Raw genomic sequence first — 25,471 nt, forward strand, 5'->3', positions numbered from 1 at the left:
AGAAATAAAATTTTAGATCAATTGAATAGCTTCATAATGAATATTGAAATATTCACATTTGTATGTATTCTTTTGAAAGGTCGTTAATTTAATTTTCTTGATGTTACTAAATGTTTAATTTATTTAATAATATAGTAATAACTAAAAAAACAATATTGTATCATCACTGTAATAGATAAACAAGCACCTGGAATATGATAATAGGAGTTTTTTTTCAGAGCTGTTCCTCTCGCATATCCATACAGGCACACAGTTCTATTGCAGTTTGAATCTTTAGCGATCAAATCAGGATCTGTGATATCTTCCATTCTGAGAAAGAAAAATTAAAATCCGGATACAGACTAAGCTGAATAATGGCAAAATGCCACAATACATAATGACTGATATACTTGATCATGCAATAGCATAAAAAAATTGTAATAAAACACCACACTTAAAACTTATTAAAAACTCCGTGTCACAGTTTGATTTTTACAAACTGACACATTTTTACAAACTACTGCTAGTTCAGAACAATGCGACATTTCTCTTTGACCACCTATCTTATTCAATAAAGCCCATTTGAGTTTGCAAAAAACTAGCATACACTGCATAAGAAAATCATTTTTATTTGCTGATAAAATTCTAACGATAGTACTCTTTCTTATTTGAAATACTTTGATGAATACATCAAAATATCCTTGACCTCAATGATCATTGTAGATTAAAATGGGCAAAAATCACCAGCAGATGTTTGGCAATGTGAATTCTGATGTAAAAAATCATTTATTGAGACTTTGACCGATAATTTTTCTTTGACCGAGACTTTGTTGATCTTGATTTCTTGCAAGTACAGTAAAACCCCTCTTAACAGATGTCCCTCAGATGCGGCCAAATAATAATTTCTCCTTGTATAACAAAAATATGCATTTCAAATTCCTGATTATTAGTCACCCCTCTTTCAAAGATTAATTTTTTTGTCCTGCTGGTGCCTGAAAAGAGAGATTTTACTGTACTTAATAGCCAGAAAAAAGTACCTGTCTGCCAAGATATATGGATGACTTTTTTTCCATGAAGATAGCTGAAATTTCATAACCGATAAGAATCTTCCTAAGTTGTGAATTTCATTCTTCAAATATTCTCCATGAAGTATGCCAGAAAGATAGAACATTTTCTCTCCCTGTGAAAAAATAACTGAATAAATACTCATATACTGAATAAAAGTCACTGATAGAAAATGAATGCAATCAGAAGATAAAAGTACTAATCCTTCCACAAGACATTTTCAAAAGAAAAAAAAAATTTTCCATGCACGTAAAAAAACTGCAATTAATACAATATAATGAATCAACATTGTGTGGTGATAATTCTGTGCATATGGAAGCATTTTTGACAAAGCATGCATATGGTTTCGTAGGATCATTTTATACATGCAATATGCTATGAAATGTGTTGAACAATACTGCTGCATATTACACATTATATTTGCAAACCAGTGACATCAGAAGAGCTCTTATTTGTTTTATATCATACTGAAATAGTCCTAAATGCAGCAAACATAAAGGAAATGAACCTGCAGCCACTGATATTAACTGAACTGTTCTTACAGCTGTTTTGCTGGAAGCAGAGAAATGGAGTTTTCGAGTACACATGAAATAGGTCTACTCTAATGTGGTAAATAATATTAATAACTAGCTACAATACCCGGCGCTGCCCGGGTTTTCTTCAATGAGGCTTTTTGGATCATGCGATATCTCCCTCTTTCTTTGAGGGACATGCAAACCGTGTCTAAGTTAACCAATATGGCGACGTCCTGCGCGACTCATGAAAGAAATAAATCTAAATTTAAAGAAACGTAGAAATTAATAGTTCCCCCCCCCCTTTTTTTTATGGGTGTTAGGTATTTCGATTTCCTCCCCCTGAACTTCAAGTTATCTATTTCTGCCTGTTTCAGCTTCCAAAAATGCTTAATTAAAGCTGTGGAATTTTTTCGATGCACTTTACGGGGCCCATAACTAATTTTAAAAACATCCTAAACTATATGAATTTATGCAAATAAATATCAAAAGATAATACGGAGAACTTAATTTTCATGCTTGAGAAGATATAAATAAAAAGTTGAAATCAATGTTATTACATGGATATCCAACTCAAAAGTAGATCCGGCTAATTACTTCATATTTTTAATTTTCTGGGCTTCGTATCTCCAAGTGAATTCCATATTTCAAAAATCGAGAATTCAATACAATTTTTAAAATTATTGATGTGGCAGGGAACCCCCCCCCCCCCCCCCACTAAATTTCCGTATTTATGCAGTTAAATCGGCAATTTTAATAGTGATTTCTATGAGGATCACCCTTTTCCTGACCCTCAAAGCGATGATGGTGATGATTATGATGTCTATTCAAAAAGCCTCATTACTGAGAGTATTGAAAATGTGGCAAACCATTATAAAGGCATAAACTATTATACATAACTGGCAGCATTAAAGAAGTGACAAACCATTGTAAAGACATAAACACGTCTGAAACTCATCGCTAGGGAACCACGGTAACCAAAGTAAACGTTCGGAAAGTGATTGTTGAGGCCCAAAAACCATTGTTGCCGGACAGTTTTTTGCCCATTTGGGGCATTTGCCCTGGTCTGACGAAATTTTAAAGTAGCCTATCGTTCAAGTCGGGTCCCATTTGGTATATATGCAAAATTTGGCGACGATCGATCTAAAATTGTAGATTTGTATAGAGAACATACACACACACACAGACACACAGAAAATCAATTTTATATATATAGATAACATTCACCCTAGGAAACTCTGTTCTGTATCGTTTTTTCAGTATCGTCTTGGTTTTTTGCAGTGCTTTATTGTTCTTGAACATGTCGAGATGAGTAAGCACTCCCATCACACGTGGCATTCCATGTACATTGCAGATGTTAAGAAATTCAAAAGCCTCCATTTCAAAACCAGACTTTGCATCAATGAGCAGCAAAACCTAAATTATACAGGAAATATAGTTTCATGCAAAGAATAAAACTGATTGATGCCAGGGCAGAAAGTTTCTGCATATGGTGATAAAAACGGCCTGGAAAAATTTTATAAATCTCAGCTAAGAACACTAAAATCTCTTCTTTATCACCTTTATATGATGTCATTGTATCATTATTTTAATTAGTTTTGTTTAATAAAATGAACAAATACTAAATAATAAATAATTAAAATATATATATATTCTCGTAATTATCTAAAGTCTTCGTAATATGCGGGTGTCCCTCACTTTAGGCGATTAATTGGTTCCACAAAATGATCATGTAAGACAAAATCACATTGAGTAGAATTTAACATGGGTGAGATAGGGGTTTCTTTCAGACGATAAGAAAATAAACTACCAGCAGCAACATTTTTTTTTTAAATAAATTATTCAAGCTTCTTCTCTTTATAAAATCTTTAGGAGCAAAGTTAGAGAATTCTGAAAATCCCCCGCAAATATGTCAATTCCTTATTAATTAGGATCATTTCCTTCAATTAGAAGTCTGATGGCATTGTAGATGTGTGTTACAAAAAGATGCTCATTAGTGAGATCCGGTGAGATGGATTTAAGTATTTCTTCCTTATATTGTCACCTTATAATGAAAACCTCATACATTTAATTTTTTCAAAAATGACTTTTTGACAGGTTTAAATTGAGAACATCATACCCCATTTATTACAGCTTTTGAAAAAAAAAATCAGCAATTATATCTGATTTCTATAGAGAAAAAAATTAACCCCTTTTATGCTATTCAATAGGACATCCCATCTGCTTTTGCACTTCCTGAAAAGTTGGGAATTTATGAGGTTTTAATTAAAAGGTCACATGTCTCATGTACATCAACAAATCCAACTAATTTTGCCATTTTAATTATGTCATACCTCTAATTTGCAAGTCCACTTCCAGGACTAAAATCAAACCATGCCCTAAATTTCGCGGATCACAATTTCTAAAATCAACTTTTTTAAAATTGCAGCATGGCAAAATTACATAAAGCAAGGGATATCTGAATAATATATGTTATATATAGCCTGAAATTGGCCAGTTCACGAAGTGGCCAGTGATCCCTGGCCAAAGTCCAATGACAATAGACACGATTCAGAGTCATCACCAAGTTGGCATATTTTTGCATGAATGATAATTATGCCCATGTTAGTTATAGCAACCCATCATGGTTGTCTCATCAATGACTATGTTTATATTATGTTAGTTTGTTATAATTATTTTTATAGTTTTTCCTCTCAAACGTCACTTTTTTTCTCTCATTACATGGAGCTAATCTAATACAGTTGCTGTATATTGACATGTATTCCATATTGGCGATTGAGATATGAATTTGGCTCCTACCAGGCCATCTTACATCAGCACATCAAACTTTCTCTGAGGATCTCCAGTTACTTCATGAAATGGCTGACCAAAGGTTTGGGATATGGTCAAGAAATTCTGCAGTGATGCTACAGAACAGTGAAATAATGTATAGCAGCTAAGATTATTATAATTATAAATTATTAAAATTTGGTAAACAGTTTCATACCTGATATAATTTTAATAATGATAATTATTATCCTGTGAAGTTAATGATTAAGTCGCAAATTTGTAGTCATTTTACAAATCCAGGATAAAAAAAACCGAGTAAAATGGTTTACTCGCTATTAATGCAGTTTTCTACCAACTTTCCCCTCCGTTTTTCAAATTCAAATATCTGAGCAAATAATGCACTTAGAAAAATTATTTTTTTTTTGGGGGGGGGGGGGGGGGGAATCGGGAAAGACAGGGCAACAACTTTCTAATTTGGTTTTTAGACACAGGGTGTCCATATAAAAAGTTAGTTTTTGCATTTTAATACCTATACAGCCCCTTGTAATATGAATGATGTATCTGAAGTTTGCACGTCATTTGGATACTTTTTCTAATTGGAAGCATGCGTATGCCTCTAGGATCAGTGGTTCGCCAGTTAAGTGCTGTGGATGCTGTTACCTATGCACCCAGTATATGCCTACATATAAAATGAAATGAAATTATGATTCTCACCATATCTGCAATTTTTGCTACGTCTACCATCTGATTGATATCGTTATTGCATTCAATGAAAGTGATCCGTTTCTTCTTTCCTAAATTACCAAAATACAGAAATAAAGTGATGAGACAAATGGAAGCTTCACAAATGGGGGGAAAAATTACATAATATCATTTTATCTTGCATTAGCCGACATACTGTAAAAATTGTGGATCACCAGCTTTAGAATGTTGGAGTCCAATCCATTCCTGGAGCTTATGGAATGCATTCAAAAGACTGATAACAATTCATATCAAGTACTGAATAACTAAGTGAATAAGAGTAAAATAATAATATACAATCTATAGTTCATACAATTATTACATTATATAATGCAATAAACAATCTTCACATGGGAATTTGATAACTATAATAAAAGTCAAACATTTTTACTTATTTTTCTAATAATTATGGTCAACCCTATATAAAATACAGATGCTGTATTTTGCATGTTTCTCCTGCACGTTCAGAGATCGGAGAAACATGGTGTCATTTTTGTATTACATAACATCAGGTTAACATCATTAAGCATAACATCAGGTTTCATCTTGCAATTATTTAATATTTCACTCTGCTTATTCCAATTTTACACTCATGACCAAGAAACACAAAAACACAGTGTTAAATACTTATGTTTCCATTTAACTCAACTAATCTACGCAAACGAATATGCTTAGTATCTAACATTTTTAATAAATCAAGATTTGTGATAGCAAAAACAAACATAAAGCTAGAACTATCTAAACCTAATTTGTCAAACAGAAAGAATCTTAAAATGCAGAGAACAATCAAACTTCAAATTAGTCAATTCAATCAAAGTCCAGACATTTGAGAATTATTAGGAATTTGTGATTCAAATTTCCCAGCATGTCGGAAAACATGGGTATTCCCAGCATGCTGGTTGCCCTCTACGTTTCCCTGGTATGCCGGCTAAAGCAGGGGAATGCAGCGATTTCAAACACTGAAATCTCATTAATGCGGAATCAATGAGAATATTGACATTATTATATGTTAGCAGATCACATTCGCCATACAGCCTTATTAAACTAAACCATTGGCACCTAACTTTTTAATTGGACAAAGGAACCACTGAATTAGAAAAGGATTTGTTAATAAATTAAATATGTTAATACATTCAAATAAATTAGTCTTATTATACATTCGTACCAGACACAACAGTCACAGGCCCTTTGATTGATGACATATTTTGCCTTGTGAAGTTTTTAATCAAACACTGAAGAAGTGTCGTCTTTCCAACTTTTGGAGAGCCTACTATTGCTACAATAGCTGGTGGTGGTTTCAGAGGTGTGCGATCTACAGCAGGAACATGGTGACCTTTGCTTTTGATGTCCATAGTTCTGAAATGCAAAAGCATATTAAACACACCTCCTAAAATAAATATCGCAAGTGAATCAAATAAAATTAAACATTTTAAGCAAAAATAACAATTTTTGTTTGATTATTCTAATAAATTTTTGCAACAAAAACTGCAATTTAATTTCAAATGCATGTCTTCAGTTTGACATCCTCGCCATAGATTTCTCAAGCTTATTGCGAAAATTGATAAATATCACATAAAAAAAAAAATATGTTCTTGAATTTGATACTTGTGTGTGAAACAAAATACAAGAACAAGTAAATAAAAAATACATTAAAATGACGATTACCTTCTGAATCTTCTTTCAGCTTTAGCAACAGACTGAATAGCAAATGCCTTTGGGTTCCTCTGTTTTGCACTCATCTCCTGAACATGAGGGTTTTTTGCCTTTTTCTTTTGAGCCTTACGCCCACTATGGGCAGCTCGATGAGCCTTATGTACTCTATCTTCATCTGCCATGGTTTCTTATGAAATTTATCTTACTATAGACCTATAAAAATAAGAATTGAAAAACAATTTTTCTTATTTAAATAACAATGTACTCAATTTTTAGCAATGCTGTTATGCAGTTGAACTCTGTTATAGCTAATAGCTCACACCCTTTTCCCGAAGTCATGCCAAACCCACTTAAGGCTAGAAATTTTCAGTGAACAATTCTTTTATTCTAGGCTTTAAATTTGTAAAACCATGATTTGATATCACACGAGAATTCTGAAAAATAAATGGTGCTGTTAAATTGTGGGTTCAGAAAACAATATAATATTCCAAGGCATTTTCTCCTAAAAGTCTGGAAAGTTTCAAAAGGCAAACTTTCTCCTCGTGCAGTTAACACTGGTTATTACGGCCCCTCATTCCATCAAAAACGGTTGCTATAATGCAGGGTCATTATAAAGAGCATCGACTTTATCACACAGTCTGAAACTGGGTAATTAAGGAATCGGACTGGAAATAATTCAACTACATTCATGGTATGGCACATTAAAGGAGGGAAAAAACCTCACTTTGGTTGGAATAACTTGTTTTATTTTGCGTATGTTTTACAGAAGGTAAAGCTTTCTCAGAAAGCTATTGCAACACATACATATTGTATAAAACAATGTTATTTAGAGGGTGGACAGCAGAACACTACTGAGTTGAAAATATTTGCTTCACAACAAAGCAGAAATTACAGATAAAAAATACAGAGCTGCTACAACTTAACCCAAGAGATCCTTCGTTCACTCTATGTTTGACCAAGGATCCTGTAGTACTTTTAAATGCTGATTGAGGAACATTCATTATATTATGAAAGATCACAACACCCATGAAATTGTACATTGATAGGCAAATGACAAAAACAGATGGATATTTTCAGGGGATAAGTTGCCAAGTACATGTAGTGACAGCGCGTACCATGAGATGGCACTGTTCTCACTGCAAAGATGCAAGAGAGACTTGCATACTTGTGACTCGCTAATGCAGACATTCATTCTGCCCGTAGGACCTTTTTGTTATAGGTTTTGTATCATTAATCGTTAAATAAATGTATTTAATGTCTTTACATCACCGCACACCCTCTACAACAACTGGCAATTCACCCGACTCCATATGCTCTTCTGCCTCAATTTCCCTTGAATTTTAATCTTGCTCCCTCAAGAATATTTTGTATGTCATTGTTGTTCGTTTTAATCGTCATTCTTTTTTTTTTTCCATTTCAACAGCTGTTGTATTACCTCTTTTTAGCTATGTTTTGACAATTATTCCTTTGGCAAAGAAGCTGTCCGAAAGCAGATCACACTCTTAACGACTTCTCATCACGCTTTCTAGCATTTTTCTCGCTGAAGAAAAAAAATTGTCAACACATCGCCAAAAGGGTAATTAGGGCTATACTGTAGCAGTTCAAATGTTTAGTCGCCAAGGGGCCAGAACCTCGGTGCAATTGGAAATTGCCAATTCCGTGGTCCTCGCTTCTAGAATCTTAGCTTTTAATACCAACTTTTATACCGAAAATGACATTATATTGGCCATACAGAATTCTCTTTCCTTGGAAAAAAAAATTTCTAGATTAGTTACGGAGTGTTTGAAATTCACAAGAACTGGTCAAGTTCGAAAAGTATAACAGCCGAAATTAAAACTTAGGACGGTAAATATACTTCTTAAAGGAGCACAATATTAATGGCAACAATGTGTGTGAATTGCACCAATTGAATACATGGCGAATGACGCCAAAAAAGCACATTTAATAGCAAGACATCGTGGAATTAATTTAGAAAGAAGAAAAATGCTCTTTCCAAACATTACCTCCTTAACAAAAAGAAAAAACTAAAAGAGTTTGTCACACAACGCACATGGTTTTTACGATTTTGCTTGCACTACACGTGTTTGTGACATTTCTGTTAGTAAATCGGACCATAACTTGTAACTTTCAGCACAGATGCTTGGACTTATCCCTGATAAGTGGAAATGTTGTTTGTTATCAATAACCATACGACCCGCATTTCCAAAATTCTATTCCAAATACGGTGAGACCATATCACCCTCATGCTAGAGCAGTGGTTCCCAACCTATAGAGGAAAGAATATCTTTTTTTTTCTTCCCGCACCCCTAGAATAATACGTTTTTTATCTGTTAGAAAATTCAGGGTTTTTTTCCTGTAATTGATTACGTTAATTGTCCAATAATTAATTTCTATGAATTCTTTTACTTATTGTTTAATGTCTTTTCGGCTATGAAAATGAAGCCAAAATTAAATTTAAATTTAATTCATTTTTTTTGAAAATTTATTCAAAAAACGAAGATGAAAAAAATTACTATTTTGAAACATTTTTTGAGATTTGTAAAAAAGGATTCGTTGAATAATTCTTCACTTATTGATTCCAGCCACAGCAACTATAAATTAATGTTTCTTTGACGCTTGGCTGAATGTTTTGACGTTTTTCCTGAGCCACGTGTGTTCACGACAGTTTCAAATCTAATCACAGCGTACTAATATAACACGAGGTACAAATATAAACAAATCACGAAATAGTTTAGGTAAACAATCGTATTTTTTTCAACTGAGTATTTTTCAAGTACGATCACTAATCGAAAATAAAAAAAAAACGTTTACAACGCAAAATTCGTATGACATATTTTTACGAGCAGAAGTCAGAAGATGAGGCGTCAAAATATTGGTATGATTCATGGTATGTTTTCATTGGTATGTATTTTTGTTAGGAATTAAAAAATTCAAATTTTATCAATTTTAATTTTCCTGAATAATCAGTCAACGTGTCATTTTTTCCATCTCGCACGCCCAGTTGGGAACCACTGTGCTAGAGGCATGAATGTGCAATTTCCACTTTTTTTTAATCAGCTGGTTGGGTACGTTATTTCGCCATCTAAGCTTTTCCTGAAACACGAATGAGTATTCCTATTAGAACACGTTACAAAACATTTTATGGAAGGGATCATTCAAGTAGTACGTCCTCCTCTAATATCCCGTTTACATGTGCAATATTGCGGTAGCATTAAGAGTTCCAGCACCCGCTTGACGACTGTTTTACCTAGTGGAGGAAAGAAATGTAGAGCAGGAATTGCCCCTTTCTATGTTGGGGATACTTGAAGAGTGTGTAACCTCCTTTCATATAATCCCGTGCGCGGAAAATTGGACTGGTCGACCCACGTGACCTCTGACGACATCCGAAAAGTGGGGTTAAAATGCTTGTCCATGTCATGGAGGAATGAATAACAACCTTGGGTCCATGTAAACGTGGTTTGGTGCAAATCCTTGAAGAGCGTTTCAAACCAGCCTTTTCTATTTCCCATGTAAACGAGGCTTAAGATTAGATCAGCAGATTTTTACCATTTTTGATCTCCTCTTCCCTTGTTAGCAAAACTCTGAACCCCCCCCCCACCACCCCCGGTCAGCAAAATTTCATTAGCACTACCCCCTCCCCATAACGCATATTAGGATCGGAGCCGTCCACGGGGGGAAAGGCAATACCAGCTAAAGCAGAAAGCCTCATCCTCTCTGCTGTTGGGAACTTAGAGGAGAAATAAATAAATAAAATACTTTATTTCTCCTCGATGGTTGGGAGAGGCACGAGCCCCTTATTTAGTCCACTGAAACAATCAAAAATTTATTTCCGATGAAAAAATTTAATATCGAAAGAAAATACCTTTGTATGTTATTATAATCATTTTCTGTTAATTTCAATACTAATTGATGGCTAAAAACTCAAAGTTTCTTATTGAGAAATTCAGTGTGACCCCCCCCCCTAAGCCTGTAGTGCTCCCTCTAAAGGTCGATCTTGCGTACACCTCTGAATTGCCCTCCCATAAGTAGTGAGTCTGATCACACCGTCTGACACTGCTGTAGTGAACTTTGCTGTGTATGCATGAGGATTACTTTTCAGATGATAATAGGCTGAACACACCATATTTTTAGCTTTTGTTTCAAGTTTCATAATTATTAAGTTAAGCATTAATTAATGGAGTAGGTATTGATAGATTGCCGTTGCAAGTTACTATGAAATATTGAGCATTGAGTTCTCGTCTTCACCATGGTTTCTCCAAATTTCAGAGATCAGTGAATGGCAAGATGGTTGCTTAGAAAACAACCATTTGAGTAATTTGAAGTGATTCCTTTCTATTTAGCTATCGATGTGATTAATGGAATTATTGTCTAATCTTGGCTAGCCAATTGATTACTAATTTTTTTCCGACTGCTAGGTACCACCTCCTCCCCTATCGATGCTGACGTAGTACTTGAATGGCTCAAAATAACTTCCATAGAGTAGACATTCAAAGGCCTCGTTTCCCGAGTTCTTTCCCCCCCAGGACATTGTACAATCATGCTTCTAGCAGGGGGGGACGGGGGACGATATGACTTCATTACGATTTGCAGTAGAGTGACCATATAACCATTGATATAACCCGACTTTGCGAGACACATTCACATATTTCATGTATTTTTGACCATCCCGACTTTCTTTTTCGATAAAATTTTCCCGTTTTTTTTTCATTTTGATACGAACTGAACAGTCTCAGTCATGGCCCCCACTCACTGCAAAAGACCCCTGGGCTACGATCTTTAGCGTGCATCCCTGATAGCTTTTCACTGGCCCATCCGTAGTGAATTTACAGTGTGGAGAAGCTTTTTCTACTGCTGTGGGAGGTCGAGTGGTCATAGTGACGGACTCGCATCGCGGGGTCCTTGGTTCGAACCCCCACCATCGCCACAGTGGCACAGTGGTGGTCGGCTGAAGTTGGTTTTCTGTGGTTCCCAACTTTAAGGTGCAAATGCGTGCCGATCTCTCCGTTGAGAGAGCAACAGTCTCACCACAGAGAGCAACAGTCTACAACTGTACAAATATTCCGTCATTACACTGTCATTACGCTGTCAGCTCGGGCAAGCACTCATTGGGGTGCCCCTGTGTAATACAGGGTGGGCAAAAAGAAAAACTCAAAAAACACCCGATAGGTGGCGCTGACGTACACAAGTCAAAGAAAAGATACCCAAATAACGAATAGAATGCCTCCAAATCGTTTATTACAGCAGTATGTGTTCTACATGACCACCACCGCAGGCGAGTCACAAATCCAGCAACGGCAGAGTGCCGTAGGTCCACATACACGGTTTACAACGGTGAACTGATTGTGGATTAGGAGCGCAAGTTCTTATAACCGTCTCATTTTCATATTTCCACCGAAGTCGCTCGTACCAGTGCCACCTATCGGCTGTTTTTTGAGTTATTTTTCCCCGTCAAAAACATTCCTGTGACCTAGCGATGCTAACCCTGCAAACCGATTTTTTATTTCGGTTTTTTTCCGGTTTTTATTAATTTTTAAAGTTTCTACGGACTTTTTGCTCACCAAGTATATAAGGACCAGCTAAAAGAGGAATTCGGCACTCCCTTTAGTCCAGCGCCATGGGCTAACCTGCTAACACCCCCCTCACCCCAGCGTAGTTGCGGCCCTGCTGGTGACCTGGCTCTTTTTTATTTGACATTTGATCGGAAATTTATAATTATTGTGTTCCATTGTAGCCTGAACAAATTATCTGACTGGCCAGTACCCGGTTATAAACCCCTTCAAATGGTCTGCGCTTAATAAACGGTTGCGTATCATCTTGCAATCATTCATACGCACCTTTGCTCAAACTGAATACTTGTACGTCATTGTCCGAAAAATTGTATGGCCATAAAGAATTGGTCTAGCTATTCAGCCGAGCTATAGAGAGGGGCGGAGGCTTGAAAAGTTTTGACTTCGGGTTGTTCACCAAGGATCCCAGCCCATGAGTATGAATCCACTAAAGGATATTGGGGGTGGGGGGGAGGGGGGTGCACAGATCCATCTTAAGAGCATCTTGGTCCCACCGGGCAAAGTGAACTTTATCAGGCCTGTACCACGTTAGAAATGCACGCCTACCAATTTACATGCTTACTCTCTAAAATTTTTATCAGATCATATTTTCATGAGGTCCCTCTGGACTTGAGGCTTCTGGAGTGTGCCCATGCGTTAAGACGGTAATGGGAGGGGGCATGGATCTCCGTCCGACAGAGGAAACTCAACGACAACAAGGCATACACAAGATTGACCTTTCAAGGGGCACAAGGAATCTTTCTAGAGAAATTCTGACGTAGTACTTAATTTTCAAAAAGTATTATAAATTAAGAGATATTGATTTTTGGTAATACATAAAAGTATTTTCTTTCGATATTTTAATTCTTTTAACAAAAAATATTTTCAATTTTTCATCATCTTGTGAAGGGTACAGGGTCCTACCTGAGAAAGCCTTTGGAGCCTATGATAGTTTTAAGCTCTGGTCTTTATGGAAATTTTGTGTGACACCTCTTTCAAAAACTCAGCATTTAACGTGAACTCTAGTTTGCACTATTATTAGTTTCCTCTAGATTTGAGATTTCAGTATTGTTGCTGTCGAAATAGCATATATGTATGCATATAAGATGAGACATCTTGCGTCAAAGAGGAATTTCAAGATGCTTTCATTTCCAATATGATCTTTGAGGATTTTCTACCCAATGGTTGATACCGTGAGAAAAAAATTGTACATTAATAAAAAAGTATAATTTGATAACTTTTTTTGTGGTGCCCCTTTTCTTCTGATGCCCTAAGCACGTGCTTATTTTGCATAATGGTTAATTCGGTCCTGATATTGTGCTAATGGATCATGATGTATCATGGCCAATACTTTTTCATGGGTGTAGTTTCTCTTTCCTTTGAATCACTGTTTGTCTCATCATTATGTACATATAGTGGTGTACGAAGAAATTATTCCCTGGTAAAAGTTATGACCGGTGTGTTTGTTAACTCATTTTACACGTATATCCCCTTCCAATTAATCGAGTGTTTCTTAAACTTTTGGCACCCGTTTCCCCCATCCCCCTCCCTCTCATGCGTGGCTCCCCAGAATAGCCTAGTATTAAAAGAACCACTTCAAAGAACGCAATTTGTTAGAAAATTCTATAGAAAAATGTTTTGGAAGTACGATTGAGTAGTAGTAGTAGTGTACATGGGATAAATGCTTACGATAAGAGTGTAACATGATGAAAACGATTGGATGGAAGCATGATTTTTCTGTACTTTCGTATCTTGGATTAATTTTGGAGTGAGAGAGAATATATTTTTTTCTTTTCTTTCATTTTATTCTCCTATCATATTTTTTTCCAACCACCTTTTTGGTCGATTTCCCAGTTGTGTTTTTTGGTGTTTGTATTTGTACAAGTACATAAAACATAAAATATAATTTACATTTTTTAAATTAATTAAAAAGTTTAAATAAATTAAAAGTAATTAATTTAATTTGAAAAATAACATCAACTGTAAACGGAAAATAAATTTAATTTGATTTTTTTTAAATCGAAACGAAAAATTTCAAATTCTTTCTACTAATGCATAATTTTAAGTTTGTGTCTAAAGCAGGAACAAAAATGGTCCCTTTCAGAAATTTTGCTTCCCCCATTGACCAAAGCCTGGCTACGCCACTGGTTACAAATATGCTGAATGAAAACAAGGACAGACGAGGAAAAGGTGAACGCTTTCTAATATAAAATTTTACTCGTCACTCATAAACAACACAGAAAATCATTTTTCAATAAAAATATGTCTTTTTTTTCCAGCGGGCATTCTTCTCTCACGGCGCCTTCGTTCATAGAAATTTTTAAATTTTCATTGAAATGCGTTATTTTTCCGTTCCCACTTGCGAAATAAACGGAGACTTACAATAGTTTACAATACGAACGCATACAATTTCATGATTCTTCATGCGAAAGTCGTGAAGCACGTTTGCCGCGGTTATTACTAAAACTCTGGTTTTTTCCTTCGGTGTCCTTTCTCAAATGGTCATTCAGTCTCATGCCATTGTGAATCACGGAAGCAAAAGAGGAAACAAAAAAAAACTCCGAACGTCCTCGAGGGTGATGACCAACCGAGAAATGAATGACATTATGGTACTTCCAGCTAAACTAGGATGAGACACGTTGTCGACTTGGACAGACAACCTAGAATCCTTCTGGAGGCTTTTTTTTTTCATCTGAGACAAGCTACCCATGAAAAAATATTCCCCGTTCAAGTATTTAATCTTAAAGGGATGTCAACCTTTGCTCTTTTAGTCACTTAAACAGATGCCCGAAAATTAACGATAAAAAAGACCACCCGTCCATCTCCTTTTGCATTATGAACTGGAATATGACGGAGAGGAAAAAAATGAAACTAAAAACTAAGAAAAAAAATTACTTGACCTTTTTTTTATTACTTTAAAATTTTTCTTCAACGATATATCATTCATTACATTTTCCCCAAAGATAGATTTAAAACTCCGAGTATATATTTAGAATGAGTGCGTGTCTTAGTATGATGGTATGAAGAAGAAAAAAATGTATGTTCAAACATTTCAGGAATATCGAGGTTTAAAGTTCGTTATCTGATGTTTTACACTTTAATTTGTATTCTTTGTCTCTTTTATTTTATACCTTATCACTCGAAATAAATTGTACTTATTTTATTAAACTTGATACGTCAAAGGGGAAAACTAAAACTTGACACGGTACGTAGAAGAGAGCAGAGAAACAGTTTCCCGTCCAAAAATGTAAATAAATGTCGAATTTTCAATTTTACCTGGGTCATACAATGGCTTGACTTTCTGTCTGAATTCACGCAGTGAACATTGTCAAATTAGCATTTCAAAAGAACGTTGAAGCAAAAAAAAACAAAACAAAAAAACTGAGTACAAAGGAAAAGTATAAAAAATGATGTAGGTTCATTACTTTTTAAATATTTCTTTCCTAATTCGACACTCTTTATTCGCGGGGTTACGTTCCGGAGGTGACCGCTAATGCGGAAAACCCGCGAATAACGCAAGCCATAAACTTTTGTTTTTTCTACATCTCTTTTATAGCCGATTTGTGCGACAGAAGTCCAGTGATTGTCGGCGATGGTGTCTGAAAGAACGTAATAATGTCGCCTGGCAGTCGAGTGGTTAGGGAACTAGCTTTTCACTGTGCAGGTCTGGGTTCGAATCCCGGTTCGGGCATGGATGTGTACTAACCTAACACTAACAAATTCCCTGGACGGATAATGCTGATCCCTTGGGAATACGTGAAGATCTATTAATAAAATAAATGTCTGTAAACCGTCTCTGTGGTTGATTTCAGTTAATTTGTTAGAGATGGTAACAAGGCTTTCGCTACCAATTTTTCTATATTTGAAAAACGCACCATAGATGGGTCTATGTCATGGAAACAATAGAGAGCCCTTGCGCTATATTGCTCATAAGGAACTTGTCTTCCATTTTTTAATCTTGATCATCTTCATGGAGTATCGCTCGATTTCAGGAGCAATCAGCTCGATACGTACCTCCTCTATCGATTTCCAAATTGCTGTCAATTAATTCTCAAATTTATTTTATGCCACGTCATTGAAACCTTCTTCACCCTTCTGATTCGCTAACGTGATCATGTCTTTCATAACCTTTCTGGCTGGCTTCGTAGGAATGGATGGCAGAAATTATGGCCAAAAAAATTTTAAACATGAAAGGACTGTTCCATCTTTATAGATTCCACAGCTCTAGCAACGAAACTGATGGTATCAGTGAAATTCATTCATGACTTTATGATGTTTCTTGCATTTGAATCTTCTGCGATTATCTGCATAGTCATCATTGAGTAATGTGTATAGCGAGTCATAAATTTTCGCATAACATTTGTCAAGCTAGATGTTAAGCTGGAAGGCATATAGAGGACTTGAATGTCATGGTGTACAGGGACATTATCTAGCATTCAAAGAACTTTGAATGGTATGTCCTTACTGTTAAGGCACTTCCAGAATGAAACACCGTTTCAACCAATCCTAGGGAAAAAGTGTTTTCATAGTCCAAGGTTTTCTGTTGTTCATAATTAATATTTTGTTCCGATACGAAAATTAGCCTGTAAGTGTTTTCTAGAAAACTTGGAAAGAGACCGCGAATACCGCGAGGGCCGACTAAATGAATGAACGCCAGAACTTTGCCACTGGATTTATCCCGTTGCTGAGATCTCTTCCAGCCCAGCTTCGTGGCAGAGTCCGGAACACTTTATTTTGTGTAAAAAAAAAACAACATAACATACAAAAATTTTTACAACATATTTTCCCTGGACAATACTGTCCCGGTTAACAAATTTTGTGGTGATTTCAGACGAGATGGGGTTGGGAGTTGGAGAAAAGTTTCTGGGTTTCGTTAAGACGGATTAATGTATAAATATTAGGATGGAAGTATATTTTAAAAGCAATTGGAGGGGGGTCACATGCAATCTCATCTGTTATCTTACACTTGTCATATATACACAGGATACAAAAAAAAAAACGAAATGAGAATCTTATTATGAAATATAAAATATCCATCGAGGAGCGAGTCATCTCGCTTAATACGTCATTCGTGAGCGAATGGGTTTGATAACTTCCAGACTAGAAGCCAGCATCAGTTTTATTGGGTAGAGTTCACTCGCTGTGGTGGATTTGATAAAAATATATAAAATAGAAATATTGTGTGGGGATATATACAATATTGGGGATCACCCGTGCCATCTCACTTAGCACCTTATTTGGTGAGCAACATGTGAATACGACAATATGAGTACGCACGTGTGTTGTGGACATGAAATGCATGAAGAACTTGAATAAAGGAAAGAGAAATACACATGTGTACATGTATATAACTGCTACGCCGAGTCGTCTCACTCTAAACCTATTTTGGTGAGCAATGTGGGATTAGTTTAATACCGAGGGCCGACTGTATACTGTACTTTAAGTTGACCTACTGTGAATGTTGTCGTGAGACCAGATCACGAGCATATTGAAAATAAAATAAAGCAACATATGGGAAAACTTAGATACAATACAATGTGCGTGAACCGCAATTTACTTTAATCATTAATCAAGTTTTCAAACATATTTCAAAATATAATTAATAAAACTCTCCAAATCACTTTAAACTACATCTTCGGTCGTGATAAAGGAATTCAATTTAAACAAAAGGCGGTTCACATTAAAAAAAAATTGTCTTATAAGGCCGGTATTTTACACTAAGAAAGTTTTATGAAAGTTTTATGAAAGTTCTTTTATAAAACATTAAAAATGCAACCAATAAGCGTATCGGTTACATTCGCTCGAATGTAACCAATAGGCTTAATGGTTGCATTTTTTAAATTTGTAAAAGATCTTTTATCAAACTTTTATAGTGTGATCGATTGGTGGATATGGACTTGAAAGTCCGGGGGAGGAGGCATGACGAATGATGATGATTCATATACAGTGGAACTTTGGTTAACGAACTTAATTCGTTCCGCGAACGTGCTCGTTATTCGAATCAAACTCCCCCATAGGAAATAATGGAAACACGGATAATTCGTTCCACAATTATTCATTCACATAAAAATTACTAATAAGAATGGCATGCAATAATAATAATAATAATAATAATATATATATAGTATTATTGATCCATATTTTTTCTTTTACAATTTTTCAATAACTTCCCATCTTTCAGCTTTTCATAATATTTAATTTCGGGTGATGTGTATAAAGCAGCCTTTTGTGGCGCGATACTCCAACTTTTGAAATATTTCATTGAAATCTGTTTTTGAAAAAATTTTCATTGAAAGCTGATTTTGTTAATTTTAATTTTCTCTTTGATGCATACTATACATATACATATATATATATATATATATATATATTGTATTATATTGTATATATATATATATATATTGTATTATATTGTATTATATTGTATATATATATATATATATTGTATTATATTGTATATATATATTGTATTATATATATATATATATAATACAATAAAATACATATATTGGACGAGCCAATGAATTTTCAGAGATATTGACCTTGGCCCGCGCCTATCCTGGGCTAGAAATCAGTAAACTTCCCTCTTGCGGGGAGGGCGTCTCAACATCATGGGTACTCAGGAAAAGTGCAGGGTCGTCTTAAGAGCCCCGTCGGCGTCTGCCCCCCCCCCCGGATACAGTAATTTTCTAAGGCCCCGTACATGGATGGAAATGCCTGCCTAGTATGCTGTTCACATGTTGAAGCTCTCGAAAATTTTGACCAAATATCTTTAACACATGAGCACCCCTTTCAAACTTGAGATCTCGGACTGTTCCAGCGTGGGCCCACGTATTGTGACGACAATGGCAAAGTGTTCTGATGTCACCCGTACTTGGCTGGCGAGAAGTACACTGCTGGCCACCGTAAATGCAACACCCTGAAGGAAGCATGCAAATAATATGAAATTTACAACATGCATTAGCGGAGGTGAGATATGCAAATGATTAGAATTTCAGCGCAGACGCACATCACGCGCGCCTGTGGCGCCACTTCAAAGCTCTATTTAAGGCTTGGAGATTTCGACGATTTGAAGTACGGCAATTGTGTTTTTCTTGTGGTTTTTTCAAAAAAACGATCAATTATGCCTCGTAGAAAACAGCGATCATCTTTTGATCAAGTATCAGAGTTCGACAGAGGAAGGATAGTGGCCTACCGAGATTGTGGATTATCTTTCAGGGAAATCGGTAGTCGTGTTGGACGAAACCAAACAACTGTAATGCGGATATGTGATCGTTGGATGCAGGAGGGTACGACGGACCGACGTGTTCGATCGCATCCACCTCAGTGCACCACCTCACGTGATGACAGGCGTATTGTGCGTATGGCAATGACGGATCGCTCAGCCACATCACGAACCATAGCACAGCACATTCAGTCTGTACCGCATCATCCAGTGTCTGCGCGTACCATTCGACGCCGTTTACAGCAGAGTGGTCTGTCCGCAAGACGTCCATTGCTTCGTCTACCCTTGACGCAGAACCACAGACGTCTCCGCCGCCAATGGTGCGATGAAAGAAGGATGTGGACGGCACAATAGAATGAAATTGTCTTTACTGACGAGTCACGCTTCTGTCTGCAACACCACGATGGTCGGATTCGAGTCTGGAGACACCGTGGAGAGAGGATGCTGAACAGCTGCGTTATGCACCGCCACACTGGTCCTGCACCGGGTATTATGGTATGGGGCGGTATTGGATATCACTCTCGCACTCCTCTAGTACGCATTGCCGGTACTTTAAAAAGCCAGCGCTACATCTCCGAGGTGTTGGAGCCAGTTGTCCTTCCTTACCTTCAGGGCTTGCCCACAGCCATATTTCAACAGGATAATGCGCGACCACACGTGGCACACATTGTCCAAAGGTTCTTCGTCAATCGCCAGATTGAATTGCTTCCCTGGCCAGCTCGCTCTCCGGATCTTTCGCCGATAGAAAACATGTGGTCCATGGTTGCTCAACGATTGACCCAGATTACATCCCCAGCTGCCACACCAGATCAACTTTGGCAACGCGTGGAAGCTGCTTGGTCTGCTGTACCCCAAGAACACATCCAAAGTCTCTTTGAATCAATGCCGAGGTGTGTGGCAGCGGCGATCTCCAACAATAGCGGCTACTCTGGCTACTGATTTTGGCAGGAACCACACGTCACAGAAGTCTATAAATTTAATCATTTGATGCTTGGCCAACATGTTATCTACAAAATAAATATTGTTGCGATATCTCTTGTCTTTCTTGGTGTTGCAATTTGGGTGGCCAGCAGTGTACTTTAATATCGTACATATTAATTACATCCAGAAATTGTAGTACCAGATCTCATCATGTGCCACCCCCCCCCCCTCCATGGATAAGAGAACCCGCGGATTTAGATGGACCTGGTTCCATGCTGTGCTGGATTTAGAAAGTATTATCCTGATGCCATATGTGGCCCGTTTATGGCCCTGGCATACTCTAAAAGGGGGCCACAAATGGAAAGGGGAGCCACGACAAGTGCTGAAGGGGTCACACACACAGAAAGAGAGGTGAAGAATTAGAGCTTTCAAGTATAGAAATAATAAATAAATATGATGTAAAAATAGAATAAATAAATAAATAATGAAATAAAAATAAATATAATGTAATAACGCCATAAACAAATATGCGATACGATAATGTATGCAAATTAAAAAGGTAATTAAAAAATTAAAATACAAAAAAATACGATATAATGTATACAAATAAATTAAACTCTAAACAACGAGAGAGAAGAGGACTATCTCGTGCTGGACGATTTACGGACTCGTTGTCGTTTTCATTCTTATTCTTTTTGAGTGATTTTAATGACACTTTCTTTTTGTCTCCTTTTTAAGATTTCTCGGAGATGGGAAATTGCATTGTCGTTGGGCAGATTTATTGCTTGCTTTACTGTGCTTCTATTTCATTGGTACTTTTCTACAGAATTTTGCACGGATTCCCACATTTTACACATCTCTCACATATTAGATCTCTCATATTAGATCAGTCAGCTCCCCCTTCGACGCTGGAGGGGGCTGCCCCCCCCCCATCCTGTATCTCTGCCCATGGTGTAATCGCGGCCTTTACTTACAAAACTTGAGAAAAAACAACAAATGTGAAATTTCTTCTCTCTCTCTTCCTCAGAAAAGATACCTTCAATATAAGCTCTTGCTGTTGCATGTAATGGAGGTCCATCAGTTCGTCTATGGTCAACTCCTGGCCAAGCATAATTTATATAAAAAACAAGCGCACATACGCGAGATTACAATGTGACATCTAGTTTCATATAATACTCACACTCAATTTTTCCTGTGAGGCACGCTGACCGGACACTGTAGGGGAGAATATTACCTACAATTTTCCACGGTGCGTGTATGCACGAAAGCGAAAAATCATCAGCTTAGTTGTCAAAACGTGAAAATAAATAAACAAAGCGCAAAATTTTTGCTGGTAATTCGAATCCTCACTCGTTAATCGAATCTATTTTTTTTCAAAATTTCTGCTCGTTATGTGAATTGCTCGTTAACCGAAGTTCCACTGTACATACACATATATATTAGATCAGTCAGCTCCCCCTTCGACGCGTATCTCTGCCCATGGTGTAATCGCGGCCTTTACTTACAAAACTTGAGAAAAAACAACAAATAAGCGTATGGGTTACATTCGAGCGAATGTAAAAGAAGCACTTATTGGTTGCATTTTTCAAGTTTTAAAGAACTTATTAAACTTTTATAGTGCTATCCCGGCCTAAGCCGTTCAAAGTGTAAATTATAATAAAAGTTCATAGAACAAAAACATAAGATAGCATAGCCAAATAGCCAAAAGACAATCGAAGTATTAAAAACACAACTTTCACCAATCATCATCCTCTGCCCTCGGAGGCATGAAAACTCTTATTACGTTATAAGTTATTACTAGGGCTCGGATTTTTATGTCCCTAAAGATGAAACGTCGTTGCTGATCGGGGTAAGTTCAGGTTTTTTAACCTATCAGAAACGACGTTTCATCTTTAGGGACATAAAGATCCGAGCCCTAGGTATTACATTTGAAATTTAATTTCAAAGTGAAGAACCGGACCTCCCTACCATAAACGTTCCCGCAAGAGGTGTGTTACACCAGGGCCGTCGTAAGAGAATCATGGGCCCCCGGGCCAAGTGGTTTTTCTGACGTCCTACCAGGTACATTCTAGAAAATTCCAACCAAATCTCATTTTTGTGAGGCCCCTCTTCTCTTGAGGCCCATGCGTTAAGACGACACTGCGTTACACACCTAGTTTCCAGTTCAGGATACGTGGCGACATTACCGGCTCGCCCCTAGGAGCCACGACTCATTTTTTTTACATAGCATATATACGAGAGCTGCAGTTGATAGCCTTGAAAATGTGGAAACGGATAGCAGCACCACACTAGACACCACCAGAACACGAAACAAGCATAACTCTGATAACATACACACGTTAAGGCCCCCTCGCACACTTAGGACACACGTCCGGCATATACCAATTCACTAGAAATTACCAGAGGAATTTTTTTGGCCAGGGTTCATTTTGTAACATTTGTTCATTGGTAACATTTTGTGTTCCACAAACCTCCGTATCAATAAAATGGTAACGGACACGTTTGCAAAATAATTTTCAACATAAGCATGAGAAATATTGTTTTCTCATTTAAGCTCACGTAACCCTTGAAATCTCTCCAGACCCGCTAAAGGGCTCGTGTACCCAGAGCCGTCTTAAGAGTATCATGGGCCCCCGGGCCAATTGATTTTTCTGAGGACCTACCAAACAACTTTTCGAAAATTTCAACCAGATCTAATTTTTGTGAGGCCCCTCTTCGCTTGAGGCCCCCGGACCGTGCCCAGGTGGGCCCATGCCTTAAGACGGCACTGCGTGTACCTCGGGGAAATAACTCCTGATTTACGAGATGTAGGATTAAGTAGTAGTTGATAGTCTCCCGTGTATCGACGCTGTTGAACATTTTGATGTAGAGAGATTACTAAAGGACAAATTCGTCACGGTCTCGTAATTTACTTTTCATTTATTCATTCTTTCTTTTTTCTTACCAAGACAAATAATGCCATAAACGTTTTGGAAATTCGGAGATGGCATACTTGATAAGGCAATCGGTAGTTGATATGTAGAGTCGATAGTGAGAATAATAGTTTCATAATAGAGCTTTCAGATGAATCCGTGGCGTTATGTTTTGTTTCTATTGTTTTCGGCGATGAATGTTACTTGTTCTAACCACTAATCGGACAAACATTGATCTGTATAGAGTTTTACTTCAAACGGACTGCGAACAAGATCAAAGATATCCTTTGACCACCCCCGTACGCAATCTGGAAAGATTGCGTAGGGGGGTGGGTATTTCTTCAGTTTTTAGTTTTTATTCGAGAATAATGTTGCTTACTTAATCGCGTCTGCTCTGTGAAACCTTTTTCGAAGATGATGCAGATCATGTGATACGAGGTGAGTAGAACACATAGACGATGGGAAATGATAATCAAAATTTTGGCTGAATTATATTTTGTCTATGCTGGATATTTCATTGATTGATGCTCAATTCAGGAATGGGGATGCTCCGATTCCCAAGTTTCGATCTTTGAGAATATCAGCATATTCTTCATGATATGTTTCAACTGTTTTTCAAGGTTTTCAACTGTTTTGACATATTTCCATAATTTCTATATAAGTAGGTAATTATTGGAAATTCGGTTCATACTATTAAGGTATCCGACTACCTTTCTTGTCACTTTTCTTTAAAATGGTTCTGGAGTGAACTTTAAATACATTTTTTGATAGAAAGTGTCTCGAAATGGTCAAAACAGTGACAAATTTTGGTCTATTTATTATATTTTCTATGAAAAAGTCGTTTTTATGTCAAATTTTAGGCAAAATTCATGTGATATTCGAAACACGATTGCAAAAAAATTTACTAATGAAATGCTTTGTGATTTTCACAGTGCATTCAACTAGTAATGTTGCAGGTTATGAACCAAAATCTAAAGGATTGCACGATATGTTCATAAGTTACACCAAAATATGTTTTAGTACGTGTGAATTTTTTGAAATTTCTTCCTACATTTTGTCTATAAAACACTGTAATTCAAAAAATATATGTGATAGACCTTAGATTTTGGTTCATAACCTCAACAATATATAGCAAAATATCACATTAAAATTTCGTAAGGATGCAATGCATCAATTTTTACAAATCATGTCACAAAGTCAAGTAAAATGTCAAAAATAGCATTCTCCGTAAAACGCGTTTAAAGTTTTTATTCGCGTATTACTTGTATGTAAAAACGCAACACTAAAGTGAACGTAACTTTGATTCTAAGCATCATATAAACAAAACAAGGCCTGTTTTGGAATCACAACAAATAGGGCTTTTATAAAAAATAAAAAAATGAAAATCCATATTTTCTTCCAAAATGACGTTTTCAACGTAGTCGGATACCTTAAGGAGCATGCTGGTATATAAAAGAGTTTTTCACCTTTCTCGAGTCATGAGCCACATTTATAGCCAGCATCATACCTTTTAAGAAGAGCATCTACATGGCAACTCCGACTACCATAATGTGATTCTTGAATGAGATGGTTCAATTGAGGTGTCGATCAAAGAATTCTCGAGCACTAAATCAAACGCAAGCATACTCGAATCATTCAGGGAACACCACGGTGCTTGCGAGCAACGGGTTGAAGATTGAGGATGGCTGTGCTCTCGAAAACAGACACCAAATTATTTTTGAAATATCGTTCTTACAATGAAACCAATTATAGAACATTCGTGGGATTTATTGTGTTTCATAAATTCTGTAAAGGAACCTTAATTTAAAATTTTGATACTAATATATTAAAAATATAATCTGTGATTCAGATTTATGCAGTGTTATTAAATATTTCTTATTCTCTTGCTAATAGGAATGGGATACTAAAGCACGTACGAACTTGATGTATCTAACAAATAGCGCTTGAAAATGCTCCAACAGTAACAAATGTTTTGATACAGTTGCCCATTTCAATAAATCTGTGCTTTTTTTCAATGAAAATTGTCTTAAAAAATTGATTTTGTGCAATAAAAACGTGTACTACACAGTATTTGAAAGCTACATTTCCTTTATTGTTGACATTCGAACTTAATATATGGGGGGAAAAAATCGAAACATTATATAAATA

General features: G+C 36.5%; 1 protein-coding gene across 1 annotated transcript in view; it reads right to left on the minus strand.

Annotated features, from left to right (window-relative positions):
• Nucleotides 1–8,851, minus strand: part of LOC149086478 (ribosome biogenesis protein BMS1 homolog) — a 47,744-nt gene extending 38,893 nt beyond the window's left edge. Inside the window, exons 1-7 of the mRNA XM_089255793.1 lie at nucleotides 8,723–8,851; nucleotides 6,732–6,932; nucleotides 6,232–6,422; nucleotides 5,040–5,119; nucleotides 2,784–2,972; nucleotides 1,017–1,159; nucleotides 188–309 (exon numbers count right to left, since the gene is read on the minus strand). Coding sequence (XP_089111919.1) covers nucleotides 188–309; nucleotides 1,017–1,159; nucleotides 2,784–2,972; nucleotides 5,040–5,119; nucleotides 6,232–6,422; nucleotides 6,732–6,901 — 895 coding nt within the window. The 5' untranslated portion in view covers nucleotides 6,902–6,932; nucleotides 8,723–8,851. The remainder of the gene's footprint in view (nucleotides 1–187; nucleotides 310–1,016; nucleotides 1,160–2,783; nucleotides 2,973–5,039; nucleotides 5,120–6,231; nucleotides 6,423–6,731; nucleotides 6,933–8,722) is intronic.
• Between the last annotated feature and the right edge of the window lie 16,620 nt (nucleotides 8,852–25,471).

The sequence above is a fragment of the Pholcus phalangioides genome, unplaced genomic scaffold, assembly GCF_987345545.1.
Source record: "Pholcus phalangioides strain wild (caught in Gottingen) unplaced genomic scaffold, Ppha-v1.0 ptg000004l_1, whole genome shotgun sequence".
Lineage (NCBI taxonomy): Eukaryota > Metazoa > Arthropoda > Arachnida > Araneae > Pholcidae > Pholcus > Pholcus phalangioides.